This window comes from Xenopus tropicalis, chromosome 2 (genome assembly GCF_000004195.4).
Source record: "Xenopus tropicalis strain Nigerian chromosome 2, UCB_Xtro_10.0, whole genome shotgun sequence".
NCBI lineage: Eukaryota > Metazoa > Chordata > Amphibia > Anura > Pipidae > Xenopus > Xenopus tropicalis.
The window spans coordinates 86635966-86661830 of NC_030678.2; the positions used below are offsets into that span (position 1 = coordinate 86635966).

Consider the following 25865-nt stretch of genomic DNA (forward strand, 5'->3'; position numbering starts at 1 on the left):
AGCTTCGAGCAGTCAAAACCTTTCTATGTTGTGGCCAGTACCTTCCAAGAATGACCGAGGCACAAAGTCAGGAACATTTTTTTTTTTTACGTTATGGAAAAATTTGCATCATGCAAGTCTATGGGAAAGTGTTTAACTTGGGGCATTTTTCTCATCTTTCCACTCAGGAAGAATTACTAAATACAATAAATAAACAACTTTTTTTCCACTAGTAATAGATGTTAAATAAAGGAGTCTTTTTTTCAGCTATTGATACTTTTTCCTCTTTCTGTTTATAAAGAACAGTGTAACATAGAGGTATGCAAACAAATCTACACAATGTAAACTTGTGAAAACCAAGAATGTAGAAACACAATCTATATTATCCTTAGTTCAGTATATATAACATAAAAATGTAATGAATATTTAATGCCGTTGGGCACCCTTTCATTGCAGAAACTACAGAATCATTGTGCAGCAATATTGAAACTGTGTTGTGCTCTCCTCAAGCAGGAAACAAAATCTACTAAATTTGTGTGCACTTGTCCCATTATGTACCCCTTGCCCTTGAGTAGTGAAAGTTTCTCCTTCCTCCCCATGAAGACTTTTACCAGAACCCGTACCCAACGTGTTGGTTTAGCTACCATTTAAATTTGAACATTTATTGTCATAACAGCTGCCATTATGTAGTGAATGTGAGTGACCATTTATACATTCCTGTTCTTGCCTATGTTTTTCCCACACAGCAGGGCCAGCATGTTTGTGGGGTATAAAGGTACACCATTTTAGCAACAGAATAAGGGGTAAAGACAATAAAGTGAGTGGTACCAGGCTTTCACTCTCATTGATTAAAGCTGCCTTTGCTCTAAAGAACAGAGAAAATACAATTCACTTGGTGGGTGGGGCAATATTCTTGCATTTTCTTTCTTTAATCCTGGGCCAGCCCTGGTTACAGTAAAATTCTGTATTGCCCAGTTATGGAATCCATTATCCAGAAACATGTTATCCAAAAAGCTCTGAATTATGGGAAAGTAATTTTCCAGAGATTCAATTTTAATCAAATAAAGCTGGCCATACACGTGGCGATCTGACGATGGTCGCACGAAACATCGTCAGATCCGCCACACACAGTCAGGGCTGAAACAGCAGATAAGGAGGTAGAAACAATAGGATTTCTACCTCCTTCTGCCGATTCAGCCCTGACGGCAGATTTTGGTCAGGCGCCTTCTATGGCGCCCGATCAAAATTTTATAACCTGGCCAATCGGCGAGTCGTCCGATATCAGCAGCTTCCTGCGATATCTGTCGACTCGCCGACATGCCATACACGCGTGTATGGCCAGCTTAAGACAGTACCTTAATCTCAACTAAGATATAATTAACCCTTATTTGGGTTATTTTAATGTTTAAATTATTTTTTAGTAGATTTAAATTATGGTAATCTATAATCCCCCCCAAAAAAACAAAACAAAACAAAAAAAACAAAGTCCTAAACATTCTTGATAAGGTGTCACTCTGTGTCGGTGTAATGTGAGCTACAAACATAGCAGGAGTGGTTTGGTAACTGAGCATTAACACATACCACCCCCAGACAATACTCTCTAGTCACTGGTGACTGTCTCTTGGCAACAGCAAAGAGTCTCAGCAACTAAGTGATAGAGAGGAGGGAGCAAAGCTGCATGTGTGTGTGTGGTGTTCAAGGCTGTGTTTTTTATGAAAAGGAGCTGTATCTGATGTGATGAGTTGTATGTGTTTATAAATATTGTAGTGCTCTATGTGTGTGCGGTGCTAGAGCAAGTGCACACCAAACCCATTCCTTTGCTAAATATGAGCTCCCCCTCAGGGGTACAGTTGGCTCCACTAGCCAAAAATGTTGTAGTGTACAGAAATGGGGATCCATTTCATATGGGGCGAAAGATGGTAGTGAATGAGAAGCAATTTTTGACATTTGAGGCCTTTTTGAATGAAGTTACCAGCTGCATCCAGGCTCCAGTTGCTGTACGCTGCATTTACACTCCTCGTAACGGCCACCGTATCACTCAACTTGGAGAGCTGCTAAACAAGGGCCACTATGTCGCAGGTGGTACAGAGAAATTCAGAAAGCTCGAGTGAGTATAACTTATGTCTGGTCACTTTTATATTTGAAATCATGGTAATGGTAATGAGATATCACATTGCCATATATTACCACTCTTGACATGAATGTATTTGCAGTACCTGCAATACGCACAGTACAGCAATAGGTGACTGTTACCTGTTAAAAGGTAGTGTTTAGTATCTGTATAGTATTAATATATACAGTTTGATATATAGTTTTTTGTTTACATTTACACTTTAGAACAGGAGCTTCCGTTTATAATGCTTAAAAATAAATTGCATTGATAGTAACTGTCCCAGAGATCATTAGCCATTGCAATTTCCCTGTGTTTTTAGTTACCTACATACTGAGATTAAGCAACCTGCTTTCCAGAAACCCAGAGAAGTGCAACAGGTAAGTGCAGGCATATTTTATTGATTTGCTTTACTCTTACTAAAACTTTCCCTATCATCCTGCAAACTATAGACTTGCTCTGGAAAATGCCCTGGGAAGATAGTATCATAATTGCTTTATGTTAGGGAAAAAGTGATCAATACTTGGTCGCATCCGACAACAAAACTTTTTCCCACATTGCAGACTTGTCACTTGCATACATTAATTATTAAGATTAGTTGTGGGGCAGTTGGGTGCCTGAGTTAGTAAATTAACCCCATAGTCTAAAAACACATATTTTGATAACTGCTAAACAGAAAACAGTTGAAGGAGAACTAACCAAGAAGGCTAGCAATGCTAATCATTAGAGGGAATTTACTCAGTTCCTGTCCCACAAATTTCCCTGCAATTTCCCTGCAATCTGTTTAGCATAAAAATTCTATTACATACCTGTATCCGAATGTGCTCCTTGAACGTCCATATACAGGTCCTTTTCAAAAAATTAGCATATTGTGATAAAGTTCATTATTTTCTGTAATGTACTGATAAACATTAGACTTTCATATATTTTAGATTCATTACACACAACTGAAGTAGTTCAAGCCTTTTCTTGTTTTAATATTGATGATTGTGGCATACAGCTCATGAAAACCCAAAATTCCTATCTCAAAAAATTAGCATATCATGAAAAGGTTCTCTAAACGAGCTATTAACCTAATCATCTGAATCAACAAATTAACTCTAAAAACCTGCAAAAGATTCCTGAGGCTTTTAAAAACTCCCAGCCTGGTTCATTACTCAAAACCGCAATCATGGGTAAGACTGCCGACCTGACTGCTGTCCAGAAGGCCATCATTGACACCCTCAAGCAAGAGGGTAAGACACAAAAAGAAATTTCTGAACAATTAGGCTGTTCCCAGAGTGCTGTATCAAGGCACCTCAGTGGGAAGTCTGTGGGAAGGAAAAAGTGTGGCAGAAAACGCTGCACAACGAGAAGAGGTGACTGGGCCCTGAGGAAGATTGTGGAGAAGGACCGATTCCTGACCTTGGGGGACCTGCAGAAGCAGTGGACTGAGTCTGGAGTAGAAACATCCAGAGCCACCGTGTACAGGCGTGTGCAGGAAATGGGCTACAGGTGCTGCATTCCCCAGGTCAAGCCACTTTTGAACCAGAAACAGCGGCAGAAGCGCCTGACCTGGGCTACAGAGAAGCAGCACTGGACTGTTGCTCAGTGGTCCAAAGTATGTCATTCGGAAATCAAGGTGCCAGAGTCTGGAGGAAGACTGGGGAGAGGGAAATGCCAAAATGCCTGAAGTCCAGTCTCAAGTACCCACAGTCAGTGATGGTCTGGGGTGCCATGTCAGCTGCTGGTGTTGGTCCACTGTGTTTTATCAAGGGCAGGGTCAATGCAGCTAGCTATCAGGAGATTTTGGAGCACTTCATGCTTCCATCTGCTGAAAAGCTTTATGGAGATGAAGATTTCATTTTTCAGCATGACCTGGCACCTGCTCACAGTGCCAAAACCACTGGTAAATGGTTTACTGACCATGGTATTACTGTGCTCAATTGGCCTGCCAACTCTCCTGACCTGAACCCCATAGAGAATCTGTGGGATATTGTGAAGAGAAAGTTGAGAGACACAAGACCCAACACTCTGGATGAGCTTAAGGCCGCTATTGAAGCATCCTGGGCCTCCATAACACCTGAGCAGTGCCACAGGCTGATTGCCTCCATGCCATGCCACATTGAAGCAGTCATTTCTGCAAAAGGATTCCCGACCAAGTATTGAGTGCATAACTGAACATAATTATTTGAAGGTTGACTTTTTTTGTATTAAAAACACTTTTCTTTTATTGGGCGGATGAAATATGCTAATTTTTTGAGATAGGAATTTTGGGTTTTCATGAGCTGTATGCCACAATCATCAATATTAAAACAAGAAAAGGCTTGAACTACTTCAGTTGTGTGTAATGAATCTAAAATATATGAAAGTCTAATGTTTATCAGTACATTACAGAAAATAATGAACTTTATCACAATATGCTAATTTTTTGAAAAGGACCTGTAGTTGCTCTCTGCACTACTTAATCCTTCCTGCCTACCATTCCAAATCAAGCACAGTTAAATGTATTGACGCAGGGGGAACCCTTAAGCTACCACCACCTCTGGACAAGGTGGTAGCTTTAGTGTTCCCTCACCACCCTGTGTTAATGGGCACACTGACAACTGGAAATAACGTCAACTGAACTCCACTGCAATTGTGTTCACTCTGCGACGAAGTTATAATAAGCTATAATAATGTTTAGGCTTTAGTTTACCTTTGATTACACTATACTGTAGATGTACCTTATATAGTAAATATTACATATTTCTAATAATGTTAAACACATAATATTGCATTAAGTATGACTTACACAGCAATGGAATTACAGTTAGAAACGTATGCTGCTGCATGAACCATCAGTCTTGTTTTCAAGGTGTACCCCAAGCTGAACTTCATAGAACGATGGAGAAAGGACACCCAGCTACCCTGTGTCATCCAGTGAGTATTTCCTCTGCAGTTTTGCCCTTATTATCAGTGGAACAGAACAAGTTTAATACATGTACAAAGAGACAAATGTTAAAGTGGTGGTTCAGGTTACATTTTAGTGTTTTATACAATGGCAACTTTTTAATTTTGTATAGTTTTTAATTTATTTGCCTTCCTCTTCTGACTCTTTCCAGCTTTCAAATGGGGATCTGGGGATCGCTCACCCCAGAAACCAAATAAAACTATTGCTCTGTGAGCTTAAAATTTTATTGTTATTGTTACTTTTTTATTACTTATCTTTTAGACCCTTCACTATTCATATTCCTGTTTCTCTTTCAAACCACTGCCTAGTTGCTAGGTTAAACTGGACCCTAGCAACCAGATAGCTGCTGAAATTCCAAATCAGAGGGCTGCTATACAAGAAGCTAAATAATTCAAACTGCTGATACAGTAATAAGAAATGAAGATCAATTGCAAATCTTCTCAGAACAGCATTCTTTACATCATACTAAAAGTTAATTTTAGAGGTTTGACAGCAACTATTCTATATATACATCATTGTTGTACTCCGCTCCAGCTATTAACAAGTGACAAGAGCAGCACTTCCGTACTTAAATTTTTTTAAAGCCAATTTCTCCAAATTACCTTAAAAGGAATACTGTAATGGGACAACATGTTTTTTTTTCAAAATGCATCAGTAAATAAAACTTCTCCAGTAGAATCCTGCATCAGAATCTGTTTTTCACCACTTGTGACAGCAGTATAAAACTAATGACAGGCTCCTTGGTCGGGTATAAGCACTTCTCCACCAACTAACTGAGACTGGCACCAGGAGCATTACACCAACACCTTATTAAAAGACATTCAACCTGTGTGCTGCTAATTTTTTTAAAGTGCAAACAGATCTTTTTATATCTAATTTTGAAATTTCACATGGGGCTAGCCATATTCTACCCATATTTCCCAGGGTGCCACAGCCATGTGACCTGTGCTCTGATAAACTTCAGTCTCCGTTTACTGCTGAGCTGCAAGTTGGAGAGATATCACCTCCCTCCCTTTCCCCTCCATCTGTGAATGTCAGCATGATGCACATGACATGGTTAATGAAAGGAAGATTTTTGGGATGGCTGTGAAAAGTGTTATCACGGTGGAAGGACCATAATAACACTGAAACAGCACTGGGGGAAAATTATCTGCTATAACTTTTTACTTTGCTTTATTATATGCTTCCTTGGCACATGAATTAGCGTCTTTCGTAATGGAGATCTTATGACTCCTCCATTCCGAGTACTTCTGTATCCGGCTATCCTGAAGGAATGGGAACTGGTTCTCTCTCTACTGACTCAGAAGCTTAACCTGAACAGTGGTGCAGTCAGGAAGTAAGTGGCATTTGCAATAGAGTATATCTTAAGAGTGCTCTTCTTTTGAGCTGGGGTTCATTCTCACAGTTCTATATGTTAACTTTTCAGACCCTCCCTATGTTTTTATTACTCCTTCATGAAGTTTAAAGTGACTTGTTATGATGGATATATATTAATGCAGTGATCCCCAACCAGTGGCTCGCGAGCTACATGTTGCTCACCACCCCCTTTTGTATTGCTCACAGTGGCCTCAAAGTTGGTGCCCATTTTTACATTTCTGGCTTGAAGGCAAGTTTTGAAGGCATCAAGACAGTTTTACTCCAAGCAGAGGCTCCTGCAGGCTACAAATCCACATGGCATCCCCAAAGAACTGTTTTCATGCTTGTGTGGCCCACTAACACTTTTTACATCTGAGTGTGAGTTACAAGTAAAAAAGGTTGGGGATCCCTGTATTAATGCATCTATAATGCATTTACTAATCTTTTCTAAGAATGGTCATATGTTTGCATTATGTATGATACTGCCATACTACTTACTTTGCCAAATTAAGATTAAATATCTCTTATGAAACAATGTCCCTAGTTGCAAAGAACAAAACATGTTGTTTGTCTTTCTTGACTTTACCATGCATTAACTTGTATCATTTGTTCATTTATAAATAGGGCAGGGAGAGGAGGTGTTGCAGGGTTGAGGTAGATTAATGAAACATAGTTTTGTGTATAGAAGCTGTGTTGATGTCTGTTTTCCCCTTACTTGTAAATAACCCACTGTATCTCTTACTGTTTATGCTTTCTCTCCTTGTCTCTTGTTTTAATTATTGCTATTCACACCACTCGGAACTCTTTTCTCAGGCTCTGTACACTTGACGGAGTGTCTCTCTCTAATGGGGCTGAGCTGGTCTCTGGAGAATATTATGTTGCTCTGGGATCGGAGAAGTACAAGTGCCTTCCTTACCAAGAACTTTTGACATTAAACGAAGACAAGTACGAAACTAAACCACCTTTCCTTCTGTTATTTATTTTTGTCTCAATTTTTATAGAAGAACTAAATGTAATCTCTCATTTATTTTCCTTTAGAAACTAAATTATGAGGGCATAGACTATTGTGCGCACACAACTGTTCTCTCCATATTTGTATACAGTGTGCAGTAACTGAGCCATTCTCCAAATATGCAGTACAGCACCTTTTATTAATGGCCACTAGGTATTCTGTTTTCATACCTAATGAGAAAACTAAAATGTGCTGCTTTCATTCTTAGAAAGATTGCAAAAAATAAATGTTTTCTAATGTGTTTTTCTACTGCTAAAATAACCAGACCCTTATGCTGTGTAGCCTAGAATAATGCAATCTGTGAATAACTGGGTCCTACATCGATCCTCTTACTTGGCTATCCTCAACATTTCACCTTCTCAAAACCACACTCCTCTTTGCTGCTGAGGTTTCTCTCTCCTGGCTTTTGTTCAAATTACGCATTTAGTAAAACACGCTGCTTTCTTTCAAAGCTTCAAAGAGCTCAAAGTTCAAAACTTTCTTTTTCATCACTGTGATTATCTTAAGCAATAGAAATAACTTGTCATCAGTGGATTGTAGAAATCCTTAGAATAAAGCATTCAGATGGCAGTGACCAGAGATGTTAACCTCTTAGGGTAATTTTAGATGGAGCATTCTGTTGCCAGCACAAAGTCACCTCTTGGTTGGGGTAACAAGGAGCAGAAAATACCCCAGTATTGTAGACTGTGGAAATCACTGTGCTCAAAACAGTCCAAAGATGCAAGGGCACATAATTGCTTCTGAATTTTGACCCATTTACACTATTGAACTATTTTGAACATGGCAATAACCATCTACAATTCTGAGAAATTTTCAGGGGTTTTAATGCTCACTCTTCGTGCATGCAACAAAACTCTGGGGCTGGCATTTTGCCACCTGAGCATTTTGTAACTCTGTGGAAGGGGGACAAAATGAAGTAAATTTGAAGTGAATGGTAGATGCTTGCATGTGCCAGGTCCTGTCCAGTGACAGCTATGTATCACCTGAAAGTACATTACTGCATGTTTTTAAGCAGTATGCACTGACAACTTGACAGCTCCCAGTTCTTTCAGCTAATTCCCATTCACTTTAAGTGGGGGAAACTTTGAACTTTCTGTCCCCCTTTGAAGCCACAAAATGCTCAAAATCTCCCTGCATGCCTTTATCCTAAGACAGTGGTTCTCAACCTTCCTAATGCTGTGACCCTTTAATACAGTTCCTCATGTTGCGTGACCCCCAACCATAGAGAAGCGGTGTCTCGGTTCCTAGGATCATTGGAAATATGTGTTTTCCGATGGTCTTAGGCGACCCCTGTGAAACGGCTCTAAGAGCTCTGTTCTTCAGTGAAAAACGATGAAGGAACAGTTTTGTGTGATTATACATCTACGGTGAATCCTGTAGTCTACAATCCTAAGGGCTCTGGCACACGGGGAGATTAGTCACCCGCGACAAAACTCCCTGTTCACGGGCGACTAATCTCCCCGAGTTGCCTTCACCTGCCATCCCACCGGCGAAAATGTAAGTCGCCAGTGGGATGGCACACGCGGCGGCGCGATTTCGCGCAAATCGCCGAAGTTGCCTCGTGAGGCTTTTTCGGCGATTTGCGCGAAATCGCACCGCCGCATGTGCCATCCCACCGGCGACTTACATTGAAGGCAACTCGGGGAGATTAGTCGCCCGCGAACAGGGAGTTTTGTCGCGGGCGACTAATCTCCCCGTGTGCCAGAGCCCTAAGGTCCCTTCAGGCATTTTGTTTTACACCCCATCTGATATTGCCCCTAAGAGGTTTATATCCTGCAGTCATATACTGTAAATAATGAATTTCAGATAGGATCTCTACAATCTTAGAATCTAAACAAGAATGCATGATAGAACCAGTTTTTTGAGTAAAAGGAATAAAATATATGACTATACACTAGAACATTTTTTTTTTTTTTCAATGCAAGTATATTTTTTTTCCCTAAAGCTAAGTATACATAGCTTTTGGGCACAAACGTGGATTTTTTTCATGACAATGTCCACTTTGCTTATATCACTTCTCTTGGTTTTTTGTGTTCTAGGGGTCATCTTGGTGCCAGACGCAAGGTTGCCAAAGCCGGGGTCAGTAACAAGTATAGGTCACTCTGTACCCAGATACTGCATTGCCTCTGAAATACACTTACTTCACTTAACACCTTTGTCAGAAACGTTTCCTCCTGCAAAACAATATTGGATCTGTCTGTCCATTTCATAGGTTATTTAGTATTATGGCATGGCTCTTTTTTTAACCCTTGTGAGTCCTTTATGCCACTAATTTTACACCAGCTGTTTACATGTGACTGTTGCCAAGGTAATGCTTCTCCGTGACATCTGCTCCATAAGCTGAAAAAGATGTTTAGTGATTTGTATCTTTATCTTGAGGTGTTGATATTGAACATCCTGCTAGAAAGTGCTACATTCAGTTTTTATCTACAGGTCGTGAAAGTTCATTCTGTTTCCCAAGATGGTTATAGTGACTCTCCTACGCGGGTAAGAAAGAATTGCATGAATAAAAAGTGGCTGAGTATTTGCATGTTGATAAGTGCATTTTAATGTAAACACATACTATCAAATATTACTGATTTCAGGAGGATGGCCGCAGGGTCTATTCCACTGGTGCAGAAGAAAATCCTAAATTATCTAAACATCCATCTAAAGGAGAGGAATCAATATTCTATGCCAAACCAGTCAGAGTTTATCCAAAACATAAAGCAAAACTGAACCTGGAGGATACTACAGGTGAAAACACATCACAACAAGCACCTACAGCCATGAAGGCACACTCATAACCCTTCTTTCTCCCAGTGGTTTGTGATGTGATCTGAAGCTCAAACGGTAACAGATGATAATTTTGTTCATTATTAAAGTCTTTTTTTTTTATGTCTGCAGGTAAAGAAGGAGTGTTTAAGGTAAAGGAGACACGGCAAGAGTTGGAAGGAGCCAGGGAAGTTAAGGAAGATGCACACACCCGTGTGGAGTTACCAGTGGATCAGGTACACTGTTGACTGCACTTTATATTATTATATTGGTTTCATTACCCTTTTCTGTTTGTGTTTGTATTTTTACTTTCCTTTGACAGAACTTTGACAGTGAATAGATTCATGCATTGATGGAAATTGCTAACACCTTTGCAGCAAGCAAACAACAGCAAATAGATAACTTTTATCCTACAATCTGGTCATCCTAGGCTCTGTATAAATATAAGGGCATGTAAAGTGTATTTCACTCAGTGAAATAGATCGCTATGTTTTTTCCCCAGTCTGGTGACTGGCCTGGAGAAAACTGCACTAGCCTGTGGAAAAACCTTCCTAGACGCTGTGCCAGCATTTTACTTACTGACGTGCCAGGCATCCCTTGTGAAGATCCTTGTACGCACATGTACAATAGAATAAACCTGGAGGATCTGCTCTACTGTGCATGTGCAGGACGCCAAGAGGCAAAGGAGAGAAGAACAGTATTTAGATACCGGTGCTCCACTTATGTAACTTTTTCATGAGCCGGTGCAGTTTTCTCCTAACAGAAGCACCAGTCTGGAGACTTTATATGTCCTTTAATAAGTTGCCTGAAGATTGAGTCAGCTGCATTGGGGCCCTACCGAAATCCTGCCCTACAGACATTTGGGTGAAAATTAGACTTAGCTAGTGATCCGCTTGTATGGTGACCTTTATAAATGAGTGGATGTTTAGGTGTATGGCCTGCATAAATTACACAGTCTTCTAGGTAATACTAAACAACTAATAGTAAAAAAAGAATTCAAGCAGTTAAAAGAACATTTATGGCAATGTGTCAGGCATAAAAGCTTTGGTTAAATTATTAAGAGCTTAGAGAAAAAGTATAAAAATGGCCATACACATTACAATTACAATCTTTCCCACAACCAATGTTTGTGGGAAAGATAATTTGTTAACCCCACTAACATTAACAGCTGAACCATCAGATATACAGGTAAAAACAAAGGAATTCTACCCCTATCTGGCAATTCAGCATTAATATTTAGGATGTTCGGTCGCCTCCTCTGCCACCATACACGCAACAATTATTGTACAAAACTGTTTTTCGTACAATAATATTGATGCGAGTATTGACACCTTAAGTCAGGGATCCCCAACCTTTTTTACCCGTGAGCCACATTTAGGTGTGAAAACACTTGGGGAGCAACACAAGCATGAAACATGTGCCTAGAGGTGCCAAATAAGGACTGTTATTGGCTATTTGGCAGCCCCTATGTGGATTGCCAGCCTATAGGAGACTCTGTTTGGCAGTACACCTGGTTTTATGCCTCCAAAACTTGCCCCCAAGCCAAGAATTCAAAAATAAGCACCTGCTTTGAGGTTACTGGGAGCAACATCCAAAGGGTTGGAGAGCAACATGTTGCTCACGAGCCACTGGTTGGGGACCACTGCCTTAAGTACTGTATAAGGATGTGTGCAAATTTGGTTGACAGGAAGCCACTGAAACAAGTAATCTAATAGTGAATGGAAGACAGATTTGGATATCTTCTGTTTGAATACGAACGGGTGAGCATTGCTGCCTTGCAGCCCTGGGTCATGATAACCTAGGTGCTATCTGCAAGGAGTTTGCCAGTCCTACTTGTATCTACTTGTATTTGCTCCCAAACTCAAAAACATACAGACAGATTAGTTGCCTCCTGATTAAACTGGTCCTGATGTGTGCAAATGTGGTAGTGGATTATAAAATCCATGGGGCAGTATATGTAATGTGCTGCATAAAATATGTCAGGGACAATAATATAAGCACAGAAACTTATGAGCTTTTATGAGCTGTATGCTGTACCACAGTGTACTGTAACACAGGTCAGGAGTTACATTCTTAAAGAGAAGCAGGCAGTGAACTAATGACACAATAGCATGGCCAACTACCTGCACTACTTACTTGTTCTTTTATTTTTTCATTCCATTCATTACCCTTATTTGCTCATGTTAAAATACATTAAATCTGGTCCTGAATAAGGAATTATTGAGAGATAACATATAACATACACAGGATTCAGTGATGTGTGTAGGGGAATGTATGTGAATTATGAGCACTAATAGCCAGACTACTGGAAACTACATTCTGCCAGTGAAAACAGGAATTCCTTTTCTGAGAATTGGAAGGAGTAACACCCTCAGATGTCATTTGTGCACTCCCCTGTGCAGTGGCTGCTTCACCTCTCACCCCTAGGAAATGAGGTGCTGCAAATTAAATACTATTAAAACACATAGGGGCAGATTTATCAAATTACGAGTTCGAATCCCGAATGGGAAAAATTCGGATTGGAAACAAAAATTTCTGAAGATCGCAAATATCATGAAAATGCTTACAAAAAAATCGTATTAGTCACGATAATATCGTATTGGTGATCCGAAAGTCACGAAAATATGCTCGGAGCGTTCAAATGGACCACAGTTGGTTATGTTTGACTGAAAACCTGTTTGCAAATATCTTCCACTCGTATATTAAAGGGGTTGTTCGCCTTTGAATTAACTTTTTGTATGACATTGAGGGTTATATTTTGAAAAAATTCGCAATTCAGAATTTTAGCAGCTATGTGGTTGCTAGAGTCTAAATTACCTTGGCAATCAGGCAGTGATTTGAATGAGAGACTGGAATATAAGTAGGAGAAGTCCTGAATAGAAGAATAAGTAATAACAAATAAAATTGTAGCCTTACAGAGCAATAATTTATTGTCTGCCAAGGTCAGTGACCCTGATTTGGAAGCTTCAAGGAGTCAGAAGAAGGCGGCAAATAATTCAGTAACTATAAAAAATTAAAAATGAATACCAATTAAAACGTTGGTAAGAACTGACCATTCTATAACATACTAAAAGTTAACTTGAAAGTGAACTACCCCTTTAAAGGACACGTCAACCCCAAAAATAATGTTTTTACCTAATAAAAGAAAACTTAATTCTTAGCAACTTTGCAATATACATTCATTACATATTTGTAATGGTTTTTTATTTATTTGTATATATAGCTGCTGAAACAATGTAACACAAGGCAGCAGATTTTACAAACCTACCTTGCTGGAGGAGCCTGGCACTTGCAACATTGTTTAAAAAGTAACAACCAGGAGTTCAGCAAATGCTGCTCTCTATATCAATTATGTTTACAAATAACTATTAAGGCACTAATAATTTTTAATAAATTGATATTGGAAAGTTGCTTAGAATTTTGTTTTCTTTTATTAGGCAAAAAAATATTCTTGCGGTTGACATGCCCTTTAAAGGAGAATGCAAGTCAAAATTTAAAAAGCATACTGCCCAATAGTCCTCCTATTGTTTAGTAAAAATGCCACACTTTTGGCTCACCTAATCAAATATTTACTCAGTTACACTTACTTCACATTTTCTAGAACAGGCAGCCATCTCTAAAAAGGTATTCTCCCTTCCTTTCCCTCCTTGCTTCATACTGCACATGTGTTTCATTCCCTCCCACCCCTCCCCTCTGCCAGATCCGCTTCTGATTGGCTGGTGGGCATGTGTAGCTCAGAACAGGAGACAGGATCAAGTTACACACATGCTCAGAGAATAGGAAGGGGAGAGAGATTTCAGTGATGTCACTATAGTCTTCACACTGCTGTAGGCTGCCAGCACCATATCTCAGAGAAGCAAGCAGGGATCTGGGAATTTAGATATGCAGTAAGTACTTAAAAAGAATGCCTTTAGACTTACTTTTAATTTATATTAACCTTTCATTGTCCTTTAAGTAGCAAGGTCTTCCCTTCCTATATTCCATTTGCTCTGACCCGTAAAGGTTGCCATACCCATACTGATATTATTGTACGAAACATCATTTCTTATGATAATCAGTACATGTATTATCATGTAATGGAAAATTTTGATAAGGCATCCGAGCACTGGCAAATGTTTAGTGCAGAATCATCAGATGGAGTAGAATTCTTTTGTTTCTGCCTGCATATTTGGTGATTCAGGTCTGAACATTGGTAGAGTGTAGGAACGATTTTTCCTGCGACCAATGGTTGCTGGAAAGATCATAATTGTAACGCGTATGGCCACCATTAGTTCACTGAACAATGCAATTATGTATGTGGCCAAAATGTACTATACCTTGCTAGACAAGGGAATGGACAGATTGTGCTCTTATGAGACTGCCTTTGCACAAAATTAAGAAAAGGGGGAGGGAGGTGACACTAGGGGGCTGATTTACTTACCCACGAACGGGTCGAATGGAGTCCGATTGCGTTTTTTTCGTAATGATCGGTATTTTGCGATTTTTTCGTATGTTTTGCGATTTTTTCGGATTCTTTACGAATTTTTCGTTACCAATACGATTTTTGCGTAAAAACGCGAGTTTTCGTATCCATTACGAAAGTTGCGTAAAAAGTTGCGCATTTTTCGTAGCGTTAAAACTTACGCGAAAAGTTGCGCATTTTTCGTAGCGTTAAGTTTTAACGCTACGAAAAATGCGCAACTTTTCGCGTAAGTTTTAATGCTACGAACAATGCGCAACTTTTTACGCAACTTTCGTAATGGATACGAAAAACTCGCGTTTTTACGCAAAAATCGTATTGGTAACGAAAAATTCGTACAGAATCCGAAAAAATCGCAAAACATACGAAAAAGTCGCAAAATGTTCGTTTTCAAGTCGGAACTTTTCCAATTCGGGTCGGATTCGTGGGTTAGTAAATCAGCCCCTAGATGTCAAGTAAGATTCAGAAAGGAAAACTGTGTGAAAAAATCTTCTGTGTGCGAAACCAGACCTGCTCTGGTAATTTTTTTTTTTCCACAACAGCAGTGTGAATATATATGCAAAAAAAAAAACTGGTTAGGGGAAGAAAACTGCAAATAATACCTGCAAATAGCTGCCATCCCTTTGAGGTCCAACATTTGATTATATTACAGATATAAGAAAACACGCAAAAAGTTAAATCAATGTTCTACTGTTAGGGGTGCTGCTGCCATGAGGCGAGTTGAGTTGGCGGCAGCCCGCAAGTTACCACTATTGTGCTCTCTGCACTAGCAATGTGGCTCACACTTTCCCAAAAGAGTAAGTGCAGGGTGCAAGGGGGTAGCATTGGAAAGGCCAAGGAGCCTGAATGCCGCTGTCTATAGCGATAGTTCCAAGAAAAAATATATATATATGAACAAATGTTTCCCCTAAATCTCACGCTAAATTACCTTTAAGCATAGATTACAGGAGTGTCTAGGACAGCAAATAGACATCCTCCCTAAATCTTACGCTACTGACCTTCAGGCAGAGCCCCCCACTACTCTGGAAACCACTGCTGTAAATGTTGATTTTTTTTTTAAATGTTCAGGATATGATAGTCTAAAAACCAGAACACATTCATCACAATGCAGACACAGCAACAATACGCCAATAGGGATACGGTCATGTTTATAACATATTTATATACTTGTTCTATTACTCCATTACAGAGAGTTGCAGAAGTTGTGCAAGAAGAGAATATTGTAAGCAGAAGCAGGTATCCTAGAGAGGTAGGTCTCAGCAAGAATGCCTAATTTCTAATTATATGATTTGTGCAGACTGTGTTTCACTTTCTGTCCTCTCTCTAGGACTTGGACTCAAAGTACCACGGAAAATCCCACGCTCCAAGAGACAGAAAAAAAGAGGATGTTGCAGGAAAAGTTAAGAAATCTCAGAGTGATTCTGACTGAGTTGGGCTCAGATAAGCTGTTATTTAAAAAAAACCAAATCAGTACTGTTTGTTATCCAGGATGTTATTTCTATGCAAGAGCTCTACAGTGCCAGTGGTTTTTAAAAGTCTTTCCTGAAACCCTTCAATGTAAACCCAGATTAAACCACAAACCCCTTGGCTAAGCCACACTTCTAAGGAGATTTTTAGACATGCATTACATCATAAAGCTTTTTGGAAAGGTTTTATAAGCCTGATAGAGAGTTTACATTGAGAAATGCCTGCAATAACTGTCTAGTACCCTGATTTGTGCACCATGTTCAAAATCTACTCTTACACTCTACTCTTTGTGGAAAAGGAAGCAAAGCCTTGAAAAATCTACATTGGCCACTCAGTCTGAGTCATCGAAAATGTGAACATTTACAGCATACTGCTTTGTTAAGAACTGATTTCCTTTTCTTTGGTGACCCTATTATTTGTTTATACTGTCAAGTGTATTTATATAAAGGTACATTATATAAACTGCATAAAATAAGTCTGTGTTGTGAAGTTTGGTAGTTAAGTAAACCAAATGCTCAGTAAATGTGGTTCCTCACTACATATGCATCAGAAATGATTAAGTAACGCTACAAAGACTACCAGGACCTAGGTCTCTCCAGGCACAAAGCTATTGTGTTTGCCCCCAGAAAAGGCCAGATTCTTGTGGTTAGATGGAAATCAGATAAACAGCAGAATTCAATGTAGCCTTAATACACAAGGTTCACTGCTCAGGGATGTAAGTCCAGCCTTGGATTCATGGCCATACTAAAAAGTTCAATTGTTCTAATCAATATCTGACAACATTTCAGAGATTTGTAACCAAGGGAATAATGAGCTGTTCATATAATGCTAGTTGTAATTTTTGTAAGTTAACAATGTCAAATCTGACCAATAACATCAGATCAACCCAGTTTGCGTGACAACTATACCTATGCAAGCTCATAGATCATGTTCCTATACTGAAAATACAATCAGTAGTGTGCCAGTTCCTGGGCTCCATGCCAAACTTTACAGGATCATAAGGAGTGAAACTGTACAACCAAGACTGTAAAAAGCAAAGAATGGCCAGTGCAATAGCTTTCTGTACTTTTCTCATTCAAAGAACAGTAAAAGGGAAAAAGGCAGGAAAATCGTTTTTTTTGCTCTATATTTACATAAGTCTACAATAACAAGAGTAATTGACTTTCTTAGTTACATTTTGTATGTTTATTTTTATCACAATTTGTATAGAAAATGATTATACAGACCTGCATGGGTGTAGCTGGGTGGAGGTCATTGTGCCCCAGAAAATAGTTTTTTCTACAGATCCACTGACTAGTGCTCAAAATCTTTTGAGAAATCTTCCATCAATGAGGCAGAATTTAACCTTTGCAGTGCAGGCAGAGCTGTGTGCCTCTGGAACTTATCAGGCATTGTACATTCCCTTCTAGGCATTGTCTGGCTAGGCAGGCAGTCTGGGCACCTAAAGGTTATGAAAATACATTTCAGTTAAATTAAATTTTTTCTTAAAAAGTATGTACCAACTGTTTGAAGTAGATTTTCTCTTTAAGGAAAACTATACTCCCAGAATGAATAATTAACCAACAGTTAAAATAGTTTAAATCATATTAAGTGGCCTGTTAAAAAATCTTTCTAAACTGGAAGAGCACTGGTTGTGCTTGAAACGTTGGAATTTTTTCAATAAAAACACTTTTTCTTTTGTATCAAGTCCCTGTGTTTGCGGCACTCTTTCTATTATATTTTTGTATATATTATATTTTTTGACCTGCACCAAAGGCATTTTGACTTGTATAGGGTGTGCTCCTCCCTGTGTACTATATATATATATATATACCAAAGCTGACATTCCAAAACTCAATACCAGGGCCTGCCTGTCTAATGTGATTCTTAGCAGAGCTTGTCTTTGTCCTTGCCATGGCCTAGACAAGTCTGAAATCATAATTCATGTTTTTAATAATTTCTTCTATGTGTAATTTAAATGTATTTGTATATATTCTATGTATTGTGAAAGCTGCTGCAATGCCGTAAAAGAGCCGTTACTGAATTAACAACAAAAGTAAGGAATAGAAGTGCCACAGGCAGGCCTGGACTGGTAATCTGTGGGCGATTTTAAGGTATTGGTGGGCCCTGGGCAAAGATCCAATTGGTGGGCCCCCTCATCCTGTACAGAGAACTCGTCCCCCAAAACTATCGCTATCAATTACAATATGACTGTTTTTGGCAGATTGACAGTAAGTATACCTACTAAAATCTGAAAACTAGAAAGGGGAACATGGTCAACTGGCCATGAAAAATTTCTGACCACACCCACTTTTTAGCTACACCCCAAGTACCACAACCATTATAAAATGTAAAACAAACACACATACCAATAAGTTCACTACAGAAATGGCTCATGAGCACTCCATAAGACATACCAGTAAGATCGGAATGAATTTATGAAAACTAAAATATTCTTGTGTTTTATGTTGAAAGTGGTAGGAAACAGAGATGCTAAAACCAAGGCCAAAGAATAAGGCACAGACAATAATTACTTCATAAGCTAAAAACACTGTGATGACTGACATACACTGACTGACTTACTGTGCAATGATAATTATGTGGATAACTGTACTGGCCATATTTCTAACTGTGCAGATGAGGAGTGAGAGACTTGCTGGCCATGTACCATGCAGCAACCCAAAATAACCGTATGGCCCTCTGAGACCGAGATCAGATGTTTACAGCTTCCTTTTTTTCTGCAGTTGCTCCTCGACCTTCCCAAGCCAGCCAGATGCAGTAAGGTGAACTGGACGAGCTGAGCTGGGCTAACTTAGAATGCACACTATTGGGGTTATGCAATATTAGGAGCAAAGTTTGCTACATTCCTTATCACCTATAGAAACCAGCAGCAGGTAGCATTTACTGGTCACCTGTACACCATCTTATTGGTTGCTAAGGGTTACTGCTCCTGGGCAGACTTTGTGTCTTTTATTACATATGGGGGCAAGAGTGCAGCTACTGAACACAAACTTGGTAGCTGGCAGGTTATTGAAAAAGCAATTGGACTAAGGCTGGCTGTGATTGTTGGGCTGGCTGGCCTGTCCTGTGCAGTACCAATGAGTCACATCAAGGGGCACATTCACTTATCCGCGAACGCTTCGAGCGTTCGTACGATCAGTCCAATCTTATTTTCCGCGACGTTTTCAACGCTTGTGTGACTTTTTCGGCGCTTTTGTGACTTTTTCGATGCTAGCACGACTTTTTTCTTATTTTTAGCGGTTTTGCAGCTCTTTACAATTGTTCGGTACGAACATTTTGTGACTTTCGGATCGGCAATACGATATTTTCGTGATATTTGCGATCTTCAGAAATTTTCATTTCCAATTCGAATTTTTCCCTTTCGGGATTCTGGTCATAGATTCTGTAGCACTTTTGTTAAAAAAAACGTGTATTACCCATCTGTTGTACTCAACTTCCTTCTTTCGGGCCTAAAAACTATTTCATTGCCTAGTGTGCCAAATACTATCCAAGCTGCACTATTAATGGTTTATTATGGTGATTTTGTTGCATTTTTAGTTTTGCATTGCTGATGATTCTTGATTCACCCTATAGGAACTACAGTCTGACCACTGATTTCACTACTGGGCCATTTGTTTTAAAAACATATTACAGCTTCTATTCATATCTATAAATTCAAGTATGCAGATAGTTATTTTCCTCTTGGTACAGTAAGCCATTCTGTCAGTATGCAGTGTACAGAGAGCTGTACAGAGAGCTTCCATGGCTCTATTTCCTTCCAACAGACTCCTGCTATCATTCTAGAAGGATGTGACACTGTACCTTTTAAATTACAGAATGAGAAACCACCTCCAGCAGTTACAACCTGTGTTCAGTCTCCCTCGTCTGAGTGCAAAACTATCAGTACTATCAGTACTACCAGTTACTACTAGTTACACTCAGTGGCATTTCTGTATCAGATGAACCCTATGATTTTCACATAGTGTGGTATGTGGTCTATTGCTATTTTCGGATATCTTGGTTCTAAGCTTTGGAAGCTTTGTTTGAAGGAAACATTGTATTCATCATCATTTATTTATAAAGATCCAAGTTATGCAGTGCTTTACAATAATATTTAAGACAGCAGGTTAGCATTCTGTGCTCCTAGTGGTACAAATACTTAGTCATCTGTGTCTTATTAGTACAAATGTAGACTCTGTAGTGTCCCAGAAGTACAAATACAGAGTCTCAATGGGTCCAATCAATAAAAGTACAAATCCTCCAACAGTGCAATGTACACTTGTACACAATTGTGTACACAATGTACACAATTTAACCCCCTTGATATTACTCTTTCCCATTCTCTACTCAGTTAGTGGAGTACTTCAGCGTTTAGGTTCAAAGCAATAACACATTAATTCAAAAGAAAAAACAACTATGCACTTCTGTGTGCCAGTGGCATGAGACAGCACTTTAAAAAAGGGGAACTCCAAAACTACTGTACCTTTCATTTTTCTGCTTTAAATAAAAGAAATCTCGTACCACCAGTTTACAGGCTGTTCTTTCTTTTGTACTTTATTTTCTAAGTAAAGGTATGGGACTCATTATACAGAATGCTTGGGACCTGGGGTTTTCCGCATAAGGGGTCTTTCCGTAATTCAGATCTCCTACCTAATGTCTGCTAAAAACATTATTTAAACAGTAATTAAACCCAATAGGATTGTTTTGCCTCCAATAAAAATTAATTATATCTTAGTTGGGATCAAGTACAAGGTACTGTTTTATTATTACAGAGAAAAAGGAAATCATTTTTAAAAATGTGAATTATTTGATTAAAATGGAGTCTATGGGAGATGGCCTTTCCGTAATTCGGAGCTTTCTGGATAATGGGTTTCTGGATAAGGGGTCTGATACCTGTACTGAAGAGCAAGCAGTGCTCTCTCAGTGTAATACTATCTTTGTGCAGTGATTGGCAACTATACAAATTTCAAGGTTCAAATTTAAACAGATCTACCAAACCCTAAAATAAAATGGATGATTTACCTATATTATTAGCCACAGACTGTCATGGGGTGTGTGCAGCTCCTAATATACATTTGTTCTATGGTCTACTTGATGCTTAGCAAGACTATTAGGTAGCTTTGTTAGCATCACCAGAAGCAACCAATTGCTAAATTTGTGGAAAGAAAGATTGGGGTGTTTGAAACATGTATTGAGTCATCTATCAATCGCAGTACCCCAGGATCATTATAATATCAAGGCTCACTGTTCACAATGCAGTTAAGGGTATCATGCCAGTAAAAGTATGTATGTATAACTTTATTTATTAAGCACTACAAGGATGATCAGCATTGTACAAACTTAAAATGCACAAAAGTAGACACAGGCAGGACAAACATTATAATAAAAAAGTATAAATATACAGAGATTGTACCATGTGGAAAGAGACAGTAGGAGAGAGGTCCCTTCCCTGTAGAGCTTACAACCTAAGTAATAAAAGACCATAGTCCTGACATAAAAGTGCCAAATGAGGGCAGGATATTATGCTATTAAGCAGGAAGCTAGGAAGACCAAGCTAAAATTGCAGCTGTAATCTTAAACAAACCGATGGAGCTTCTAGGGTTCTTTACTCAGGTATGATAAGACTTCCTGCAGAATAAATATAGTGTTGTAGGTGGCACTAATATGGCAAATCTATTTGCAGTAAAATGCCAAAATGACTTTCATTCTCCTTTAAGGGGTTGTTATGTAATAAAAAGTACTACATATACTCAGGAGCAGTAGCCCATAGCAATCAATTGGCAGACAGCATTTATTGGTTGCCTGTTTAAAAGCAAGTTGCTATGGGTTACTGCTCCTAGACAAACTTAGTGCCTTTAATTACATATGGGGATAAGTTGATAGAGAAAGGCAAATCTTTTTGAAAATTACCAACCAAAGGGGACACTGAAGAAAATATAAGATATGTTCATAATTCCTTGCAAATCTAGAGGAAACCCCTTTGGTCCCCTGGCTCAAATGCCATCTTTACGGACTACAGTTTCTCCATCTTATAGAGACTGATCTGTAACTAAGAAGTTTCAGAACCAATATTAGCTAAACTAAAGCTTTTTGACCAAAAGACACACAAGAAGAAACTTCTGCTAAATGAAGTGCAGCATACAGTGGTGTGAAAAACTGTTTGCCCCCTTCCTGATTTCTTATTCTTTTGCATGTTTGTCACACAAAATGTTTCTGCTCATCAAAAACCATTAACTATTAGTCAAAGATAACATAATTGAACACAAATGCAGTTTTTAAATGAAGGTTTACATTATTAAGGGAGAAAAAAAACTCCAAATCTACATGGCCCTGTGTGAAAAAGTGATTGCCCCCCTTGTTAAAAAATAACTTAACTGTGGTTTATCACACCTGAGTTCAATTTCTTTAGTCACCCCCAGGCCTGATTACTGCCACACCTGTTTCAATCAAGAAATCACTTAAATAGGAGCTACCTGACACAGAGAAGTAGACCAAAAGCACCTCAAAAGCTAGACATCATGCCAAGATCCAAAGAAATTCAGGAACAAATGAGAACAAAAGTAATTGAGATCTATCAGTCTGGTAAAGGTTATAAAGCCATTTCTAAAGCTTTGGGACTCCAGCGAACCACAGTGAGAGCCATTATCCACAAATGGCAAAAACATGGAACAGTGGTGAACCTTCCCAGGAGTGGCCGGCCGACCAAAATTACCCCAAGAGCGCAGAGACAACTCATCCGAGAGGCCACAAAAGACCCCAGGACAACATCTAAAGAACTGCAGGCCTCACTTGCCTCAATTAAGGTCAGTGTTCACGACTCCACCATAAGAAAGAGACTGGGCAAAAACGGCCTGCATGGCAGATTTCCAAGGCGCAAACCACTTTTAAGCAAAAAGAACATTAAGGCTCGTCTCAATTTTGCTAAAAAACATCTCAATGATTGCCAAGACTTTTGGGAAAATACCTTGTGGACCGACGAGACAAAAGTTGAACTTTTTGGAAGGTGCGTGTCCCGTTACATCTGGCGTAAAAGTAACACAGCATTTCAGAAAAAGAACATCATACCAACAGTAAAATATGGTGGTGGTAGTGTGATGGTCTGGGGTTGTTTTGCTGCTTCAGGACCTGGAAGGCTTGCTGTGATAGATGGAACCATGAATTCTACTGTCCACCAAAAAATCCTGAAGGAGAATGTCCGGCCATCTGTTCGTCAACTCAAGCTGAAGCGATCTTGGGTGCTGCAGCAGGACAATGACCCAAAACACACCAGCAAATCCACCTCTGAATGGCTGAAGAAAAACAAAATGAAGACTTTGGAGTGGCCTAGTCAAAGTCCTGACCTGAATCCTATTGAGATGTTGTGGCATGACCTTAAAAAGGCGGTTCATGCTAGAAAACCCTCAAATAAAGCTGAATTACAACAATTCTGCAAAGATGAGTGGGCCAAAATTCCTCCAGAGCGCTGTAAAAGACTCGTTGCAAGTTATCGCAAACGCTTGATTGCAGTTATTTCTGCTAAGGGTGGCCCAACCAGTTATTAGGTTCAGGGGGCAATTACTTTTTCACACAGGGCCATGTAGGTTTGGATTTTTTTTCTCCCTAAATAATAAAAACCCTCATTTAAAAACTGCATTTTGTGTTTACTTGTGTTATCTTTGACTAATAGTTAAATGTGTTTGATGATCAGAAACATTTTGTGTGACAAACATGCAAAAGAATAAGAAATCAGGAAGGGGGCAAATAATTTTTCACACCACTGTAGATTTTCTAACAGTGTTATAAAGTAACATATAATGAAGTCTTTGGCACATTTCTGTGGAACTGGTAACCTATAAATGAGTTAGATCTGAGGTAAAACTACTGACATCTCTTGGAAGATGGAAACTTCCCGTCCGTCCTCTGTGAGTGGAACCCCCACATCTTTATGCTAAATGCCAGATTGCCTTCTCTCCAAAAGTGGGACTCTGGTGTTAAATCTAAGTTCTAATTTTTTTTCAAAAACTTACCATACAAGAGCAATAAAAGCTTTCAAGCCAAATCTATTGGGTAAGTTAGAAATTTATCATGAATGTTAATGTATCATAGATACATTTTGGCATTTGTATTGTTTCCTTTCAGTATTTCTGCACTGGTTTTTAACAATGCCAGTATTAAAGCGATACTGACACCAAAAAGCTACTCTTTAAAATATTAATGTACATTAAAAGTTATCTATAGGTTGTGCTGATCACTAGTGCTACTTTTGTAAGTAATTGTTATTTGAAGTTCCTAAACCTGAATGTTTTGCCAGCCTGCCTGTCAGTTTATAGCTTTGAATACTAAAATACGAAAATGCGTACAAAAAATTGGAATAGTCACGATAATATCGTATTGGCAATCTGAAAGTCAGGAAAACCTTTCCGACTTTGATCCTTCTGTGCATAATTTTGGAAGCCTCCCATAGGACTCAATGGCACTCTGCAGCTCCAACCTGGCCCAAGTAAAGTCACAATAGCAAAGCTTAAATGAATCCGAAACTTTCGTACTCGGTGCGACAATATGATTTTGTCGCATAAGTTTTGTCGCAAAGTACAAAAAAGTCGCACAACTATATGAAAAAGTTGCAGAAAACGTGCACAAATTTTTTGTAATTCGTGCCTGTCGTACTTTAATAAATAGGCCCCTAAGTGTTGGAACTCAACCTTGCATGACCCCTTGCCACATATCACATGTAACTTGGTAGATTGGACAGACAATGCACAGGAAAGCAGTTTTGTTTATCAGAGCAAATTTAAGTGTTATTTTAACACATTTAGGAAATGCATTTTCCGTTTCAGAACCCAGTAATTTCTGTGTTGTAATTTACGGAAGTGATATAATGGCACGCTGATGCAACCTTTTTCCAAAATGTCTGCATTGGCCTCCATGATGATACAGTCTCTGGCCTCAACTGGCTCAGAACATGGTTGGCCAAATAAGGAAAAGATCTGCTTTTTGGGGGCCCTGCCAAATTAATGATTTTGGCTACATATGCCATATTTAGGAAGGAATTGGCACTTCCAACCAGAGATCTTGGCTAAAACCTCCTCAGGCTTCGATTTAAACCTGAATTAGAAAAACACCAAAATTACTGTTTATGTTTCTTCACCACTATTAAGATTGGCACCAAGCACCATTTTAATATGCCAGGCCAGTAAAATACCAGGGATGTTGCAACCATACCAGTTACACATAAACAGGCAGCTTTCCAAGGTCCATCCAGGCTGCCACATGCTACCCAGAGCCAACAAGGCACCTGGGGAAAAATGATTAGATGACAGAATCCTTTCGACCAGGTTGGAAAGGAAGATAACTTAAGCAGTAACTTAAATGCCAGGGAACATATACGGGCTATGTGCCGTAAAGGTTTCACTTTAGGTTTTTCTGGTGGGTTTGGGTGACAACAGCCCCAGATATCACAGTTCAAAATATACATAAGTATAACAAACACAGGTACAGAAACAAGCGGAACACATAACTACGTCTCTCAAACAAACTATATGAACATATGCCAAGAAATCATGACCACGATATCAATTCATTTTACAGGACCACGTCCCCCCCAGTGGTGACGAGCTTTATTGCGTTGCTTTTTCTGATTGGTCCTCCCCTTAGAGCCCGCCTATCGGCTCTATGTGCGCTTACACACCTTCGTCGCTTGCGGCCAAGACCATTCCAGACTGAATACGGCACCTATTCCACGCCAATCACATGCCGTGCACGCAGCGGTCTCTACCACTTGATTGGCTAGTTTTCATGGGGAGTTAACACATCCGGTTACGCCCATCCGCCTCGAACA

The 25865-nt window shown here is 39.2% G+C and overlaps 1 protein-coding gene across 1 annotated transcript; it reads left to right on the forward strand.

The window, feature by feature from the left end:
• The first annotated feature begins 1615 nt into the window (after positions 1-1615).
• On the forward strand, positions 1616-16544 carry dcdc2b (doublecortin domain containing 2B). Its single transcript, XM_002939290.5, has 11 exons — positions 1616-2086; positions 2412-2469; positions 4926-4990; positions 6226-6357; positions 7191-7322; positions 9429-9468; positions 9823-9876; positions 9975-10125; positions 10276-10379; positions 15792-15851; positions 15930-16544. The coding sequence occupies exons 1-11, from the start codon at positions 1806-1808 to the stop codon at positions 16029-16031; spliced, it is 1179 nt and encodes a 392-aa protein (XP_002939336.2). The 5' UTR covers positions 1616-1805; the 3' UTR covers positions 16032-16544.
• The last annotated feature ends 9321 nt before the right edge of the window (positions 16545-25865 follow it).